The sequence below is a fragment of the Mus caroli genome, chromosome 8, assembly GCF_900094665.2.
Source record: "Mus caroli chromosome 8, CAROLI_EIJ_v1.1, whole genome shotgun sequence".
Lineage (NCBI taxonomy): Eukaryota > Metazoa > Chordata > Mammalia > Rodentia > Muridae > Mus > Mus caroli.
The window spans coordinates 67253925-67270450 of NC_034577.1; the positions used below are offsets into that span (position 1 = coordinate 67253925).

The 16526-nt window shown below is 40.8% G+C and overlaps 1 protein-coding gene across 1 annotated transcript in view; it reads left to right on the forward strand.

Annotated features, from left to right (window-relative positions):
* The window catches only part of Iqcm (IQ motif containing M), a 442098-nt gene that overhangs the window by 81328 nt on the left and 344244 nt on the right, over positions 1-16526 (forward strand). The window contains exon 3 of the mRNA XM_021170291.1: positions 11311-11391. Coding sequence (XP_021025950.1) covers positions 11358-11391 — 34 coding nt within the window. The 5' untranslated portion in view covers positions 11311-11357. The remainder of the gene's footprint in view (positions 1-11310; positions 11392-16526) is intronic.

The window sequence follows — 16526 nt, forward strand, 5'->3', positions numbered from 1 at the left end:
CTTTCTTTCTTTCTTTCTTTCTTTCTTTCTTTCTTTCTTTCTTTCTTTCTTTCTTTCTTTCTTTCTTTCTTTCTTTCTTTCTTTCTTTCTTAAATCAGGAGATTTAAGTAGATTGGCTGGACAGCAAGTTCCAGGGACCATCCTGTCTTTTCTTCCCTAACATTATACACACATGAGCTAGAGGCACATGCTGCCCCATCCAGCCTAAATTGACATCTGAGCATTTGAATCAAGGTCCTCGTGTTTGGGCAAGCACACACTGAGCCACCTCCTAGCTCACCAAATCATATTTCATACATCACTGTATTAAAACACTAGTCATGTGAGATGACAGAAAACCTTCATGGCTTATTGACTATGACTCAGCAGAGTCAGTTTCTTTTTTTCCCTTTTATTAAAAATACAATTTTCCTCTCACATAATGTATCCTGGTAACACTTTTCCCTTTACCTACTCATCCCAGTTCCTCCTCCTTTCCAATCCAAAACACATCCTTTCTGTCATTAGAAAACAAACAGGCTTCTAAGTATTAATACAATAAAATAAAGATGAAACAAAATCTAACACATTGGAAAAGGACAAAATAAACAGAAGGACAGAGCCTAAAGAAAGGCAAAACTAACAAATACAGATGTTGTGATCCATTCATTTTTACACTCAGGAATCCCATGAAAAGATAAAGCAGGAAGCCATAGTGTATATTTACTCACTTCCTCTTTAAGGATCTTTGTTATATTCATAAAGGCCACTTCAAGTCTTTTATTTGTAGTTAAGCTATGTGGCAATACTCAGGGCCTACTGTTGTATGGTTACTGGCTCTAGTGGACACATTGTCCTTGCTGTTCTTGTTTTCATACTGGAGTCTACACAATTGGCTTTTGAGGATTGAAAGTCTAGGTGCTGATATCCTGTCTTTTCTTTGTCTGGGAGGCATTTTCTTCCCTGGTTTCTCTTGCTCTTTCTGGTTCTGAGAAGGGTGAAGTGGTTGTATGTTGGCCAGTGGGGATGCTTCTGGGATCATGGAAGGTGTGGCCAATGGGGATTCTAGCTAAAATATATTTCCAGGTATTGGGAGCTGACACTTAGAGGTGGAGATGGGCTAAAAAGTGGACTCACAGGAGGGAGGAAAGTTTTTTGTTACATCAGAATCTGCTTAGTACCCTGGGAATGGAGACAGTGTGGAGAAGCCACATCGAGTGTTCTGCTACAGAGCTGCGCATGAGACTTGGACACTGGATTTGGAGGAGAGGAAGGAGAGTGAATCTCCCTTCCTGCTTTTCTGATCTACTTGCTTCTCTGGCAAGCTTGGTTGTCCAAAGGGCTGGAATTGGTTCCCAGGGAATGAATGCTGGAGTTTTGGGCAGAGACAGGGGGATGAATTGGTGTTAGGAAGGTTGAAGAAGATGTGTGTGTGATCCACTAGAGATGAAGTCTAGATGGAGGGCAGACCACAACAGGTGGTCTGCTACAGAACTTGGGGTGAGATGGGGTGGAATGGGGTTGTGGGCATGGGATATAGGATTTGGGGGAAGAGGAAGAACTTCTCTAACTTTTCCATAAAGTTTCCATCAGTGATTCTAGATCCCTTCTGTTTTCATGTAAAATTTAGAACTTCATAGTTCATGCAGAAAATTAGTAAGTAATTTCCTAACAATTGTGCTAATTTTAGGTGAGAATTGGCAATTTTACTCTAGTCTTCTCCATAATGATGTTTTATGTCTCCTTATTTAGATCCTCCTCATTTTCGTCAACTCTGTGTGATCAGTCTTACCTATGCTTTGTTTTATTTACATATATTTATCTTGATTTTTGAGTGTTGTAAATTGTGTTGTATTTTAATTTTTGTGTTTGCAGTTTCATCACTACATTAGAGATATTTATTTCTACATCTTTTTAAGTGTGATCTTCTATTTTTAGTTTGTAGATTTGTAGGTTGGTTCTAAACACAACTACAAATAGGGAATTTTATGTCTTCCTTCCTCATTTATATGTTTTCTGGTTTTTATTATTCTTTTAAAAATTATTATTATCCAATAGATGACTGTGAGCATCCACTTCTGTATTTGCCAGGCACTGGCATAGCCTCACAAGAGAGAGCTATATCAGGGTTCTGTAGCAAAATCTTTTTGGCATATGCAATAGTGTTTGGGTTTAGTGGTTGTATATGGGATGGATCCCCGGGTGGGACAGTCTCTGGATGGTCCTTCCTTCTGAATACAGGGACCCTAATGAAGGAGCTAGAGAAAGTACCCAAGGAACTAAAGTATGAACAACAATATGAACTAATCAGTACCCCCGCCCCCAGAGCTGTGTCTCTAGTTGCATATGTAGCAGAGGATGGCCTAGTCGGCCATCAGTGGGTGGAGAGGCCCTTAGTTTTGTGAAGATCATATGCCCCAGTACAGGAGAATGCCTCGGCCAGGAAGCAGGAGTGGGTGGGTTGGGGAGCAGGGCCGGGGGAGGGTATGGGGGACTTTGGGGATAACATTTGAAATGTAAATGAACAAAATATCTAATTAAAAAAAAGAAGTGAAAAAAAGAAATGTAAATGAAGATAATATCTAATAAACAATTATTATTATTATTTTTTATATTCTAGTTGTTGTTCCCTCCTGGCTCCCCCTCCTACAGTTCCTCATCCCATTCCTCCTTCCCCTTGTCTCTAAGAGTGCTTCCCCAGCCCCACTAGACCTCCCCCTTCCCTGGAGCCTGAAGTCTCTTGAGGATTAAGCAAACCTTCCACTAAGACCTGACCAGGTATCCACAGTCATCTGTTGGATAATAATTGTGCTACATATGTGCCGGGGCCTCGGAGCAGCCTGTGTGTGCTCCTGCTTGGTGGCTCAGTCCATGGGAGCACCCTGGGGTCTGGGTTAGTTGAGACTGTTGATCTTCCTAGGGGTCAGTGTCTCTCTTTCAGCTTCTTCAGTCCTTCTCATAGTTCAACCTTAGGGGTCACTGACTTCAGTCCAATGGCTGAGTGTAAGTATCTGCTTCTGTCTCATTCAGCTGCTAGTAGGGCCCCTCAGAGGACAGCCATGCCAGGCTCCTGTCTATAAGTAAGCACATCATAGCACAGTAGTGTCAGGCCTTGGTTCTCTCACTCCTCCTGCCCCCTTCCCTCATGAAATGGATCCCAAGTTGGGCCAGTCATTGGACCTCCTTTCCTTAAATCTTTTCTCCATTTTTGTCCCTGCAGTTCTTTTAGACAGGAACAATTCTGGGTCAGGGATTTTGATTGTGGGTTAGTAACCCTTTTCCTCTACTTGAGGCCCTGTCTATCTACTGGAGGTGGATTCTTCGAGTTCATTTTCCCCAGTGTTAGAAATTTTGGCTAAGGGTACCCCAATGAGTCCTGAGAGTGTCTCACCTCCTGGGTCTCTGGGACTTTCTAGAGGGTCCCTCCACCATCCACTCCCTTCTTATTTCCATTCATTCTCTTGCCCCTCTGGGCTTCTCTCCTGTTCACTTTCCCCACTTCTAATCCTGTTTCCCTTTTCTCCCTCCCACCTCCCCAGGTTCCTACCTCCCTCTGTCTCCCATGATTATTTTCTTCACCGTTCTAAGTGGGAGTGAAGCCTCCTCACTTGGGCATTTCTGCTTGTTACACCTCTTACAGTTAGTAAGTTGTATCATAGATATTCTATACTTTTTGGCTAATATCCACTTATCAGTGAGTACATACCATGCATGTCCTTTTGGGTCTAAGTTACCTCACTCAGAATGATATTTTCTAGTTTCATCCATTTGTCTGTAAAATTCATGATATCCTCATTTTTAATAGCTGAATAATATTCCATTGTATAAATGAACTACATTTTCTGTATCCATTCTTTGGTCGAGGGATATCTGGGTTGTTTCCAGCTTCTGACTATTACAAATAAGGCTGCTATGAACATGGTGGAGCACATGTCCTTGTGGTATAGTGGGGTACCTTTTGGGTATATGCCCAAGAGTGGTATAGCTGGGTCTTCTTATTTCCAATTGTCTGAGGAAGCACCAGATGGATTTCCAAAGTGGTTGTACCAGTTTGCAATCCCACTAGTAATGGGAGAGTGTTTCTCTTTGTACACATCCATGCCAGCATGTGCTGAGTATGTTCTTGAGTATTTGATTTTAGCCATTCTGAGTGGTGTGAGGTAGAGTCTCAGGGTGATTTTGATTTGCATTTCTCTGATGACTGAGGGCTTTGAACATTTCCCAGTGCTTTTCAGCCATTGGAGATTCTTGTGTTGTGAATTCTCTGTTTAGCTCTGTACCCCAGCTCTTTGTTTTGTTGACTTTTTTTATATTGTTCTCTTTGTTTCTAATTGATTGACTTTAGCCCCAAGTTTGATTATTTCCTACCATCGACTCCTCCTGGGTGTGTTTGGTTCTTTTTGTTCTAGAGCTTTCAGGTATACGTTTAATTACTTAGTATGGGAACTCTCCAGTTTCTTTATGAGGGCATTTAGTTCTATGAACTTTTCTTTTAGCACTGTTTTTATTGTGTCCCATTAGTTCAGGTATGTTGTGCCCTCATTTTCATTGAATTCTATAAAGTCTCTACTTTAGTTTATAAATATAGTGAACACAGTTGCTTGAGTTTTGATTATTCATTCATCATTGGATCTCTGGAGAAAGTCTGCTCGGTAATGTCATATAGTCTGAAAACACTTGCTAGGTTCGATTTGTGATCATGTTAACAGTTTCTATGTCTATTCTTTTGAGCTCCGTTGCTTTTTTGGTGCTGTTGTTTGTTATTACAGTTGACAGTGTTTTCCTGTTGGTAAAATGAAGTTGTATTGTCTTTTCTCTTGTATTCTGGAACAGATTGACACACTTGTGCTAACTCTTCTTTAAATATTTGTAAGCATTTTTTAATGAAACCCACCGGTCTGGTGATTCCTTTTGCTTGATAGTTATATGGTTTGGATAACAGAATGAATGGGGAAGATGGCTGGAGGAGGGGATCTTTATGATTGGTTTGAGATAGGGGCAAAAAGGAGGCAAAGTCTGCTTTAGGTGATCTACTACAGATTTCATGGTGAGAATCGAGCTTGGGTTTAGACAGGAGGGAGAGGTGAAACTCTGCTGTAGGCTACCTGCTTTCCTGGCTGAAGTGACCTACCTATGTTCTCCCAGGTAATGCCTGCTAGCCTTGAGGGCTGGGATAACAGAATGAGTGGGAGAATGGAAGTTTGGAGGGGAAGATATGTGTGATCCACTGCAGCAGGGGTAGGGAAAGCCAGGAAGCTGAAGCAGATGGTCTGTTATAGAGCTGTGGCTGAAGCTGGGTTTAGAAGAGGGTGCCTTGAAGATCTGCAGTTAGCTTACGTGCTTCCTTGGCTGGAGTCCACTTTCCTTCTAGCCATCATAACTTAATTAATCAGAATGTTTCAAATAATTATAATGAGAGGGGTTTATTAATTCTCAGTTTAATATATTCTTTTTAAATGATTTTAGAACTTAAAAATGAAATTTTTTGTGGTTTAAAGACTTAAGATTTTGTATAAGAATAAAAATATTTGAAACACCTTAGTGTGTTGTTGCTTGACCATCATTGAATTGACTATAACAACCATCTTATGAATAGTTAAGCTGAACATCTCTGGACCTGGAAAGTTGTGGTTAAGGATAGATAGAAGGGGTGCATCCAGGGGAGGCTGCGAGCCCCTCTCTCATCAGGACTGCCAGGTGATCATTTGGTGTCTCCATTGCCTTCTGAGAAATAATTTAAAGATAGATGAAACTCCAGTTTGTCAAATATTGGTCTATTTATAATCATCTTTTTTTTTCTATGAGAAAATAGAACTCAGGGATGCTAAATGGCTTGGCAAACATGTACTTTGGCACTGAAAGGGTTGGGACTGGGTTTGAGTTTGCAAGGACCACAAAGTTCCAAGATTCCAGTGATTTGTGTTAAGCGATAGGGAGTCTAATGACTCATATATTTTTCTTTTCTACCTCCTGGTTCTGGATAACCTATAACCCTGACTTAGTGAATCAGAGAGCAATGTCCACATCAGGAAATAACTGCTATTCAATGTGTTTGCTGTGCAGCTCATTAGTCTTCCAGGGCTCCCATATTGCCTGACATTCAGGGTCATAAGATTATATAATATTTTCTGGCTGTGTCATTTATGGCTCTCTGACTAATTAGGTGCATAATATTTTATCCTCCTGTCATCTAGCATACTTTTGTCTACTTTATGAGCCTAATATTTGCTACTAATATTGGTCCCTGCTGGAAGCTGTTCACTTTACTTGAGTTTCCTTTTCTTAGTCAAGTAGTTTGCTGCTATCAGACATACTGATCATCAGTTCAGAGGAATTGAAAGACTTGGCAGGGAAGTCTGGATACAAGTATGGAAAATGAGCAGTGTTTTCTGTTTGTAGTCAGTCTAAGGAAATTGCATAGAAGGGCATATTGGTGATAAGGATTCCAGTTGTGGAAGAAGCAAGAGGTGGCTGGTCACACCATATTCACAGTCAGAAAGTACGAAGGGGACTGCCGAGTATCCTCTTTTCCTTTCTATTCTATCTGGTATCCCAGCCCATGGCATGGTGGCACTGGCACTCTCTGGTAACTTCCTCAAAGGCTTGCTCAGAAGTGTGTTTTCTGATGGACTGAGATCTAGTCCAGTGGCCAATAAGGGTAGACCATCAAACTTGTTGATTTGAAGAAAATGTAACAGACAATGGGAACAGTGGTCAGAACAGACTACAGGAGAGGTTCCTCAGAGGCTATGGCATGAGAGTTAGTGCTGAGGGTTGAGGGAAGTCATGTGACTCGGGAGGCCTGGTCTGGCCTTTTCCTTTATGTCAGGCTCTGGAGCATCTGAAAACACAGGAAGTGTACAAAGGAGACTTGGGCAATCTTGACCACATAGTTGAGTTTTGTCATTTGGAACCAGCTGTTCATTTTTTATTTCAAAATATATAAAAACAATACACTAATAGTTTTAAAATCAGAAGGGCCCTTGAAAGTATTTTATCCTAGTAATTTTATCGTTTAAATGAGGAAAATTAAACTAAAACAAGTCAAGTCTGCCCATTGACTTAGTTCCAAAATTATGGAATTTTAAAATGGCAGCCCCAAGTTACTTATTCATATTTATGTAGGCTGGTGAGATTTTTAAAAAAAAAGCCCAGGGCCAAGGCAAGCTCTTTAAATGCAATCAGAAGCTGAGGAAAGGGAATGATCTGGTCCACAGTTTGGAAGATGAATGCTGCTCTGAGAAGGCTGATCTGCCACAGGGCAAGAATAGCTAAGTTCAGAAGCTGTTGCGTTTGTCCAGGGGTGAAATGATTCCATCTGAGACAGAGGGAAGGCAGTGAGATGCAGCTGTATTTTGGAGTTAATAATATGCACAACTTGATGGATTGAATGTAAACAAATAAAAGCATAAGATGTTTTGAGGCACAAGACCCCAGGAACAGGTGGATATAGATAAAGTTTGAGAGCAAAGCATAGAGGTGAAAGTGGAACTGGACATTTAGTGACTTGGGGTGGAAGAGCAGTGGGGAAAAAGTTAGGGTTAAATAAAATTTCTGTCCTTTGTTCTTTTTTTCCCCTCTTTTCTTTTTTTTTCCTGTCCTTTGTTCTTATACCACTTGCTGAGCCACCTTCTCCAGGTTCCTAAAGTATGATCTACTTCTCTGCATCGTACTGTATGTCTCACATCTTGGACCCAAATGTTTCCTTATAAAAGATAAAATAATTGTTATCTTTCTAGTGCTTTGCCTAGATTCCCAGGATATTGATGGTCAAATGTGTAAAGACAGAAGTTCTATTTTAGCTCACGGTTTTGGAATTTACTTTCTGCAGTTGTTTGATTCCATCTTTTTTCGTCTCTGATGGCACAGTACCTTAAACTAGAGGCATATGATAGAGGAAGTTTGCTCACATCATGGCAAGTGGAAGGAGAGTGTCTAGTGTCTTGGTATTCCCTTCAAAGGTATGTCTCAGTGTCTAGAGATCCTCCTACCAGGAAATTCCACCACCTTCTGACACTTTTATAGTCCATAGATCAAGCCTTTAATATATAGGCCTTTGGGGGAAATTTTAATATCCTATTTAGTATATCCTATGACCAACTCTGATTAGTCAACTACTTTATGAAGATCAGGAAGGAAATAAGTTCTAATTCTGTTTGTCTATTATCCTATAAGAATAGGATTACAAATCCTAAGCTTCCTCTTATCAATTTGGAGGAACTTAAGTTGCACTTACGTGGAGAGAAAAGGTAAAGGGTTATGTTCACAGGATGCACTGAAGTAGGCATGAGAGGGAAGGATGTCTCTGCCAGGTATCCTGTTATATAAGTTCTCAATTCACAACCATTTCTTATTGCTTCTGTGTTCTGGGCCCTGTCCTGAGTACTGGGAACATTGCAGGGAAGAAAACTAAGTTCTTGCATTTCTGAAAGCTATATCCTAGAACACTGGTTATTTAAATACCTTGTGCAAAACAAAACAACAGCAAATAATTTACTGTCTCTTTCAGGCCCAGAAAATCAGGTCCTTCACTCCAATCAGACACACTATTCACCACCCCATGTGCATTCTTGCCTTGTATTTTCTGTGCCTGTGTCTTTCACTCAGCCGCATTTTCTGGTTTGCTTGTGCTACATTCTATGCTCTGTCAGGACTGATATTCAGAACAGGATTGTACTAGCTTGAATCTTGTTTTGATTGGCTGGTACCGAAAAGATTTCACTATGGTTACTATTTGACCCTTCCGGATGTCTCTTGAACCTTCCATCTCATTGTCAGTCCTTGATGTTGTCATTTTCATTTAAAACTAATTAAACTCACAGTTTTATAACACTGCTTCCACAGAGCTATAGACTTTCCTCTGATACTTGGTAAATACTTCTGTGATTTTTAATTTCTTTTTGCTTTTTCTTCTAAAATTGATGATAGCTAGTCTTTTGTATAGGAAGGCACTACATTCACACCTTGAGACACACGTTCTCGTGGTGTACTTAAAGTGGACAGGATCCAATTTCTTGATGCTCTGTGTCATTGTGCATTCTCTCAGCAATCTTGTCATCTGCATCTGCCTTTCATCCATCTCCTGGTTCAGTTTTCCCCATATTCCTAGGTTTTGTGGGGGCATTGCCATGAAAGCACCCCATTAGATGCTTAGTGAGTTTCTGCATTAAAAGAACAATGGTATATCTTTCTTTCCAGACAATTTGATATAGGATGACACCCATGGCACACTGAATTAAGGTAGAGCAGCAAGCATCCCAAAAGGCATTAATTTCTATAGAGATAAAAATAAGAAAATGATATAGCACAAAGCAATTTAAATTTTCTCTTATATTGAAATATGAGAAGACAATTACACAAGACAAGGCTGACTTTTACTTTCTAAGGGAGGTACTGTGCTTGATTTACTAAGGTTTACTCATAGGACTAGGCAGACCTAGGACATAGTCTATGCTTCTGCCTATAGTATAATTCTGAGAATTGGAGAAATAGGTTTTCTAGAATTCTGGATTTTAATATGTGGTTATAGTAGTTTCTTTCTCTGCATAGGAGCCAAGGAAATTTTTATACCTCTTTATCAGTGCATACATGACTATAGTTGTAACTTTCATGGGGCAGAGTTTATGCTTATTCTAATAGTCCCCCAAATTGCTCTTCTTCACAGCTTGTTGGACGAGTCAGCCAACTGAACAGTTATATATAAAGTCTAGACTAAGATGCTCTGTGGGTCCCTGCAAGGCATGTAGTATTCTTGTTTATAATCATGCAGCCACTGAGTACAGAGTCTCTACCAGTGGAGGTGATTCTGTAGCGGTGGAGATATGTGATGCATTGTACATAATGCTTTTGAAGGAATGTGGTAAATGTAGGAGAGAGGGCTCAGTTCAGTCCATGTATCAGTCCTTGAGCATATCCAGGATCTGGACTACTGAACCAGAAACCAGTGTGCAAAGGTTCAAGACAGAGGTAAACTTATAAAATAAAGTTCTTAGATTCTGTTCTAGACTGGTATGTTCTTTAAGATTCCCAGGTCTTAAAGCCATTTTGATAGCTGTTCAGAGTAGAGGATAAGTAATGTATAATCTCTAGTATTTTTATATAATTTTGCTTTCAAGGTGCATGGAGTCTTTGGGGGGTTATGGGACTGTTAGCCATACTTTTCCTAGTGTTAGCTCCTTACACAGAAAAAATAGATAGCTTAGGTATGATATTTAAAGCAGAGATAAGTGACTGGGACTAGACAAATCATGAATGAGATGGGAACAAAATTCCAGGCATTTTTAAGTTGAAGATGAACACAAATCTAAGCTCAGAGCTGGGAGATATATAAGGTATGTGCTGGGTATGAATTGGATATTAATAAGAAAGTAATGAAGTTAAATGAGCTCTCATAGTGTCTCAAGCTAAATTATTTGAATCTGAGTTCTTTTATGCCTCACAATAACTGTTTACATGGAGAACTGATTTCATTTCTCCACATGTTTGTTTTCAGGCCTACCAAATGTGAGACAGTAGCTCTAGCAGGCTGCTCAGCTTTGTTACTATAAATGAGATGTCTGAGCAAGTTCTGTGTATAAAGAGGTTCATTTAACTCAGTTTCAGAGATACAAGGGCATGGTGCTAGCTTTGTCCCAGCTTCAGTGGGGGAAGCTCATGACTGAATTTCTTATAGTGGGCGCACATAAGAAAGTGAGCAATCATCTCAGAAGCAGGAAGCCAGAGAAACTAGGGTACCCCAGCCTAATCTGATTACATACTCCTGGTGACTTAAAGACATTGCACTAGTTCTTAAGTCTTTTTTATTATCACTATCACATTAAGGGCCATGCTTCCAACATGGGAACCTTTGGGAATAAATTTAAAGGCGTCCAAACCCTTTTAAAGCTGTTTGGGATCAATAAGGATGTATGCAAATACTTCATACACTAGATTCCTACACAACAAAGAAGAGATATTGAAAGCTTTAGATCAGGGGGCTGGAGAGATGGCTCAGTGTTTAAAAGTACTGGCTGTTCTTCCAGAGGACCTGGGTTCAATTCCCAGCACCCACGTGGCAGCTCACACCCATCTGTAATTCCAGTTCCAGGGCTTCTGATAATCTCATGTGCATGCAAACATACATGCAGACAAAACATTAATGACCATTAATCACACACACACACACACACACACACACACACACACACACACACACACAATATCTTTCTGGGGAGATCCCCAGAAAGTTTTAGATCAGGAGTATGCAATGTAAGTGTTATTCATTTTATTTATGTATGAATAAATGAAATATCTAAAATAAGTGATCATCACATCTTTGTCACTCATAAACAGTGGTGTTCAACATTCAAAAAGGATAACCCCAGTTCTACCTGCCCATCATGGCAACTGCAGAAGCTATACCTGAAGGAGTAGGTGAGTACCCATGCTACCTAATCAATGTGCAGTTCAAGACATTGTAATTGTTTTGAAGCATCTTTTCCTCTAATCTAATAACTCTCAGAACAAGCCATGTGTAAAGCATGACTTTTGACAATGTGGTCACTCTCCAAACAGAGAAGGCACAACATGTTATTTACTATTCAAGTGCAACCACCCATGCTTGAAACATGGTTGGCATAGCCAAGAGTGCCCGTGACTAACAACTGTTCATTTTTATCTTTTTAGAATGCTATCTTTTTTACACATGCATCTTTTATTGAAATATTTGGTTTTTACCTGTTAGACATATGTTATTTTAGCCAAATATTATTTCCTTTAAAATAAAACTGAGTAGGAACTTAAATATGCATAACAGAGTTTGAGTTACTTGAACTGAGAGAGGGAGGGGCCTCCATGGGTCAAGAAATTAATGAAGTACAGATTTAAAGCTGCTGCTTGGATTTGGATTTGCCTCACTGTGTTATTTTTCTGGAAGTGTTTCTGTTTTTTTTTTTTTTTTTTTTTTTTGTTTTTTTTTTTTTTTACATTTCAAATGCTATCCCAAAAGTCCCCCAGACTACCCCCCCACTCCCCTACCCACCCACTCCCACTTCTTGGCCCTGGCATTCCCCCGTACTGAGTCATATAAACTTTGCAAGACCAAGGGGCCTCTCTTCCCAATGATGGCCGATTAGGCCATCTTCTGATACATATGCAGCTTGAGACATGAGCACCGGGGGTACTGGTTAGTTCGATGTTTCTGTTTTGAACCTTTTCTCCCATAATGCAATATAACTCATTAACTCTTTATGGTAAAATTCAGTCATTGGTGAGCCAGTTAGGGGTAGTTTATGCTATTTTATAGTACAGTATACTTTCTACTAAATGACATGGAGTTTGATAATAAATTCTTTATAGAAAAACACCCAAGCTCTATACTATATAGAAAACAGGGGCAATCAGTATCCCATTTGAGCACATTTAGCAGTGAAAGCAGCATAGCACATAGTAGGTACATAATAAGTATATGCAGAATTAAGTCTCATTGTGCCAAAGGGTTTAATAGAATTATAGTTTTGATTTTTTTTTTTTTTTGAGACAGAATCTTGCTTTGTAGCCCAGGATGGCCTCAACTCAAAAATCTTTCTTTTGGTCTCAGCTTCCCAAATGCTGAGACTTTAGGCATGTGCCAACAGGCTCAGCTTGAGTGTGTCTTTTCCAAACCTTGTGAAGTCAGTCACATACAGAACAGTCATTCAGGGTGGTCTCACCCAACATGACCATAAATCTTTGATTATCTTCTTATAAAATTTTTGTAAAGGCTTTGTGGGAAATGAAGTCTAGCTGGGAAGAGGTGAAAATTTCTGCATTATAAAATACAGGTTTACAAGGCTCTGGGATTTTTGGGTACATAAAAGGATTGTTCAGAGATTCCACTACTAGATTTTCTTTTTGTATCCAGCTCAGAGGCTTTCTGGAGTAACTATGCAGAACCACAAATGGAGTAAAAGAAACATCACACTATTAGCATTCAGCACAGTCTGTATGCAGAATGAGAGTTTTTTGTTTTAAATTGGATATTTTCTTTATTTATATTTCAAATGTTATCTCCTTTCCCGCCCCCTCCCCCCAGAAGCCCGCTATCCCATCCGCCCTCCTCCTGCTTCTATGAGGGTGTTCCTCCACCCACTTACCTTCTCCCACATCCCCACCCACAGTTTCCCTACCCTGGGGTATCTATGGAGCCTTCATGGGACCAAGAGTCTCTCCTCCCATTGATGCCTGACAAGGCCATCCTCTGCTTCATATGCAGCTGGAGCCATGTGTGCTCCCTTGATGATGGCTTAGCCCCTGGGAGCGTTTGGGGGACTGGTTGGTTAATATTGTTGTTCTTCCTATGGGGTTGAAATCCCCTTCAACTCCTTTGGTCCTTTCTCTAACTCTATTGGGGACCCCGTGCTTGGTCCACTGCTTGGCTGTGAGCATCCATCTCTGTATTTGTAAAGCTCTGGCAGGGTCTCTCAGGAGACAGCCACATCAGTCTCCTTTCAGCATGCACTTCATGGCATCCACAATAGTGTCTGGTTTTGGTAACTGTATATGGGAAGAATCGCCAGGTGGGACAGTCTCTGGATGGCCTTTCCTTCAGTCTCTGCTCTGTACTTTATCTCCATATTTGCTCCTGTGAGTATTTTGTTTTCCTTCTAAGAATGACCCAAGTACTCATACTTTGGTCTTACTTCTTCTTGAGATTCATGTGGTCTGTGAATTGTATCTTGGTTATTTGGAGATTTTGGGCTAATATCAACTTATCCGTGAGTGCATACCATATGTGTTGTTTTGCAATTGGGTTACCATACTCAGGATGATATTTTCTAGTTCTATCCATTTGCCTCAGACTTTCATTAATTCATTGTTTTTAATAGCTGAGTAGTACTCCATTGTGTAAATGTACCATATTTTTTGTATCCATTCCTCTGTTGAAGGGCATTTGGGTTCTTTCCAGTTTCTGGCTATTATAAATAAGGCTGTTATGAACATAGCATGTGTCCTTAGTACATGTTGGAGCATTCTGGGTATATGCTCAGGAGTAGTATAGCTGTATCTTCAGGTAGTACTATGTCCAATTTTCTGAGGAACCGCCAAACTGATTTCCAGAGCACAGTTGTACCATCTTACAATCCCACCAGCAATAGAAGAGTGTTAGAGTGCATGGGATTATTTTAATCTTCTTGTATCTGTTGAGGTCTGTTTTTGACCAATTATATGGTCAATTTTGGAGAAGGTGCCATGAGGTGCTGAGAAGAAGGTATATTCTTTTGCTTTAGGATGAAATGTTCTATAAGTATCTGTTACATTCATTTGATTCATAACTTCTGCAAGTTTCACTGTGTCTCTGTTTAGTTTCGGTTTTCATGATTTGTCCATTGCTGAGAGTGGGGTGTTGAGGTCTCCCACTATTATTGTGTGGGGTACAATGTGTGCTTATTTCTTGGGATCATTTGCTTGGAAAATTGTTTTGCAATCTTTTACTCTGAGGTGGTGTCTTTGTCACTGAGGTGCATTTCATGTATGCAGTAAAATTTCAGGTTCTGCTTACATATCTAGTCAGTTAGTCTCTGTCTTTTTATTAGGGAATTGAGTCCATTGATGTCAAGAGATATTAAAGAAAAGTGATTGTTACTTCTTGTTATTTTTGTTAGAGTTGGGATTCTGTTCATGTGTCTACCTTCCTTTAGGTTTGTTGAAAGATTACTTTCTTCCTTTTTCTAGGGTGTAGTTTTCCTCCTTGTGTTGGTGTTTTCCATCTATTATCTTGTGTTGGGCTGGATTTGTGGAAAGATATTGTGTAAATTTGGTTTTGTCATGGAATATCTTGGTTTCTCCATCTAAGGTAATTGAGAGTTTTGCTGGGTATAGCAGTCTGGTCTGGCATTTATGTTTTCTTAGGGTCTGTACGACAACTGTCCAGGATCTTCTAGCTCTCATAGTCTCTGGTGAGAAGTCTGGTGTAATTCTGATGGGTCTGCCTTTATATGTTACTTGACCTTTTCCCCTCACTGTTTTTAATAGTTTGTCTTTGTTTAGTGCATTTGGTGTTTTTATTATTATGTGTCGGGAGGAATTTCTTTTCTGGTCCAGTCTATTTGGAGTTCTGTAGGCTTCTTGTATGTTCCTGAGCACCTCTTTCTTTAGGATAGGGAACTTTTTTTTCTATATATTTTTTGAAGATATTTACTTGTTGGGCACTGGACATGGGGAAATTAAGGGGGTGGGAGAGATGACCCATGTCCTGCCAGAGGTCCGGGGCTCTGGGTAGGCAGATGTGGGGAAATGCTGTATACTCTACACACCAACTGGGTGAGAGTGTGAATGTGGGAAGCCATGGAACCCCAGTCTGCAGGGGGTGGAGAGGGAGCAGCCCAGGGTCCCTGGGCCAGGGACAACAGGTTCTAGCTCTTGGGCATTCCAGGACATTGCTGGACACTGTGGAAGAGCTGAGAACAGGTGGAGGCTTGGGGGCAGCTCGGTCTATCTGGAGGCCAAAGGGAAAATGGGCAGAGGAGAAGGCGCAGGGTGGTTTCCAGGTGGGCTAGCTCAGGCTGCTAACTAGGTGGGTGGCATAAGTTAGCTGGCAGCCATGGATAGAGCACAGGAAGGCCTCCCAGTGGGAGGGTAGATGAGGCTTTTTAGGGGAAGGCCTATTCCATTGTTGCTCTTTAGGGGAAGGCCTATTCCATTGTTCTAGCGTGGCTGGTCTTGAGCTGAGACAGTCTATAGTTTTAGGGCTTTATTGTAGAAAAGCAGACAGAGAAGAGTAAAGAAGTAGAGGCTTGAGGACCTCTGGTGAGTGGAACACAACTGCTGCTCCAATCCAATCGCGTGGGACCTGAGACAGCATTAATTAGGGAAGCAGAAAACCCGGCCTGACCAGGGTCACAAGTCCCTTCCAGTCAGCAGCAGCACCAGCACCAATGAACCTTGGGTGCGGAGTCTACAGACACCCCCAAGGTCCCTACAGTACTCTCCACGGGATCTTAGGACCTGTGGTGAATGGAACACAACTTCTGCCAGGAGGCAGGTTCGAACACCAGATATCTGGGCACCTTCTCTGCAAGAGGAGAGCTTGCCTGCAGAGAGTACTCTGACCACTGAAACTCGGGAGAGAGCTAGTCTCCCAGGTCGGCTGATAGAGGCTAAATAATCACCTGAGGAACAAGCTCTAACCAGAGACAACTATAACAACTAACTCCAGAGATTACCAGATAGAGAAAGGCAAACGTAAAAGCTTACTAACAGAAACCAAGACGACTCACCATCATCAGAATGCAGCACTCCCACCCCACCCAGTCCTGGGCACCCCAACACACCTGAAAAGATAGACCCGGACTTAAAAGCATATCTCATGATGATGGTAGAGGACATCAAGAAGGACTTTAATAACTCACTTAAAGGAATACAGGAGAACACTGCTAAAAAGTAGAAGACCTTAAAGAGGAAGCACAAAAATCCCTTAAAGAATTGCAGGAAAACATGACCAAACAGGTGATGGAATTGAATAAAACCATCCAAGACCTAAAAAGGGAAGTAGACACAATAAAGAAAACCCAAAGTGAGGCAACGCTGGA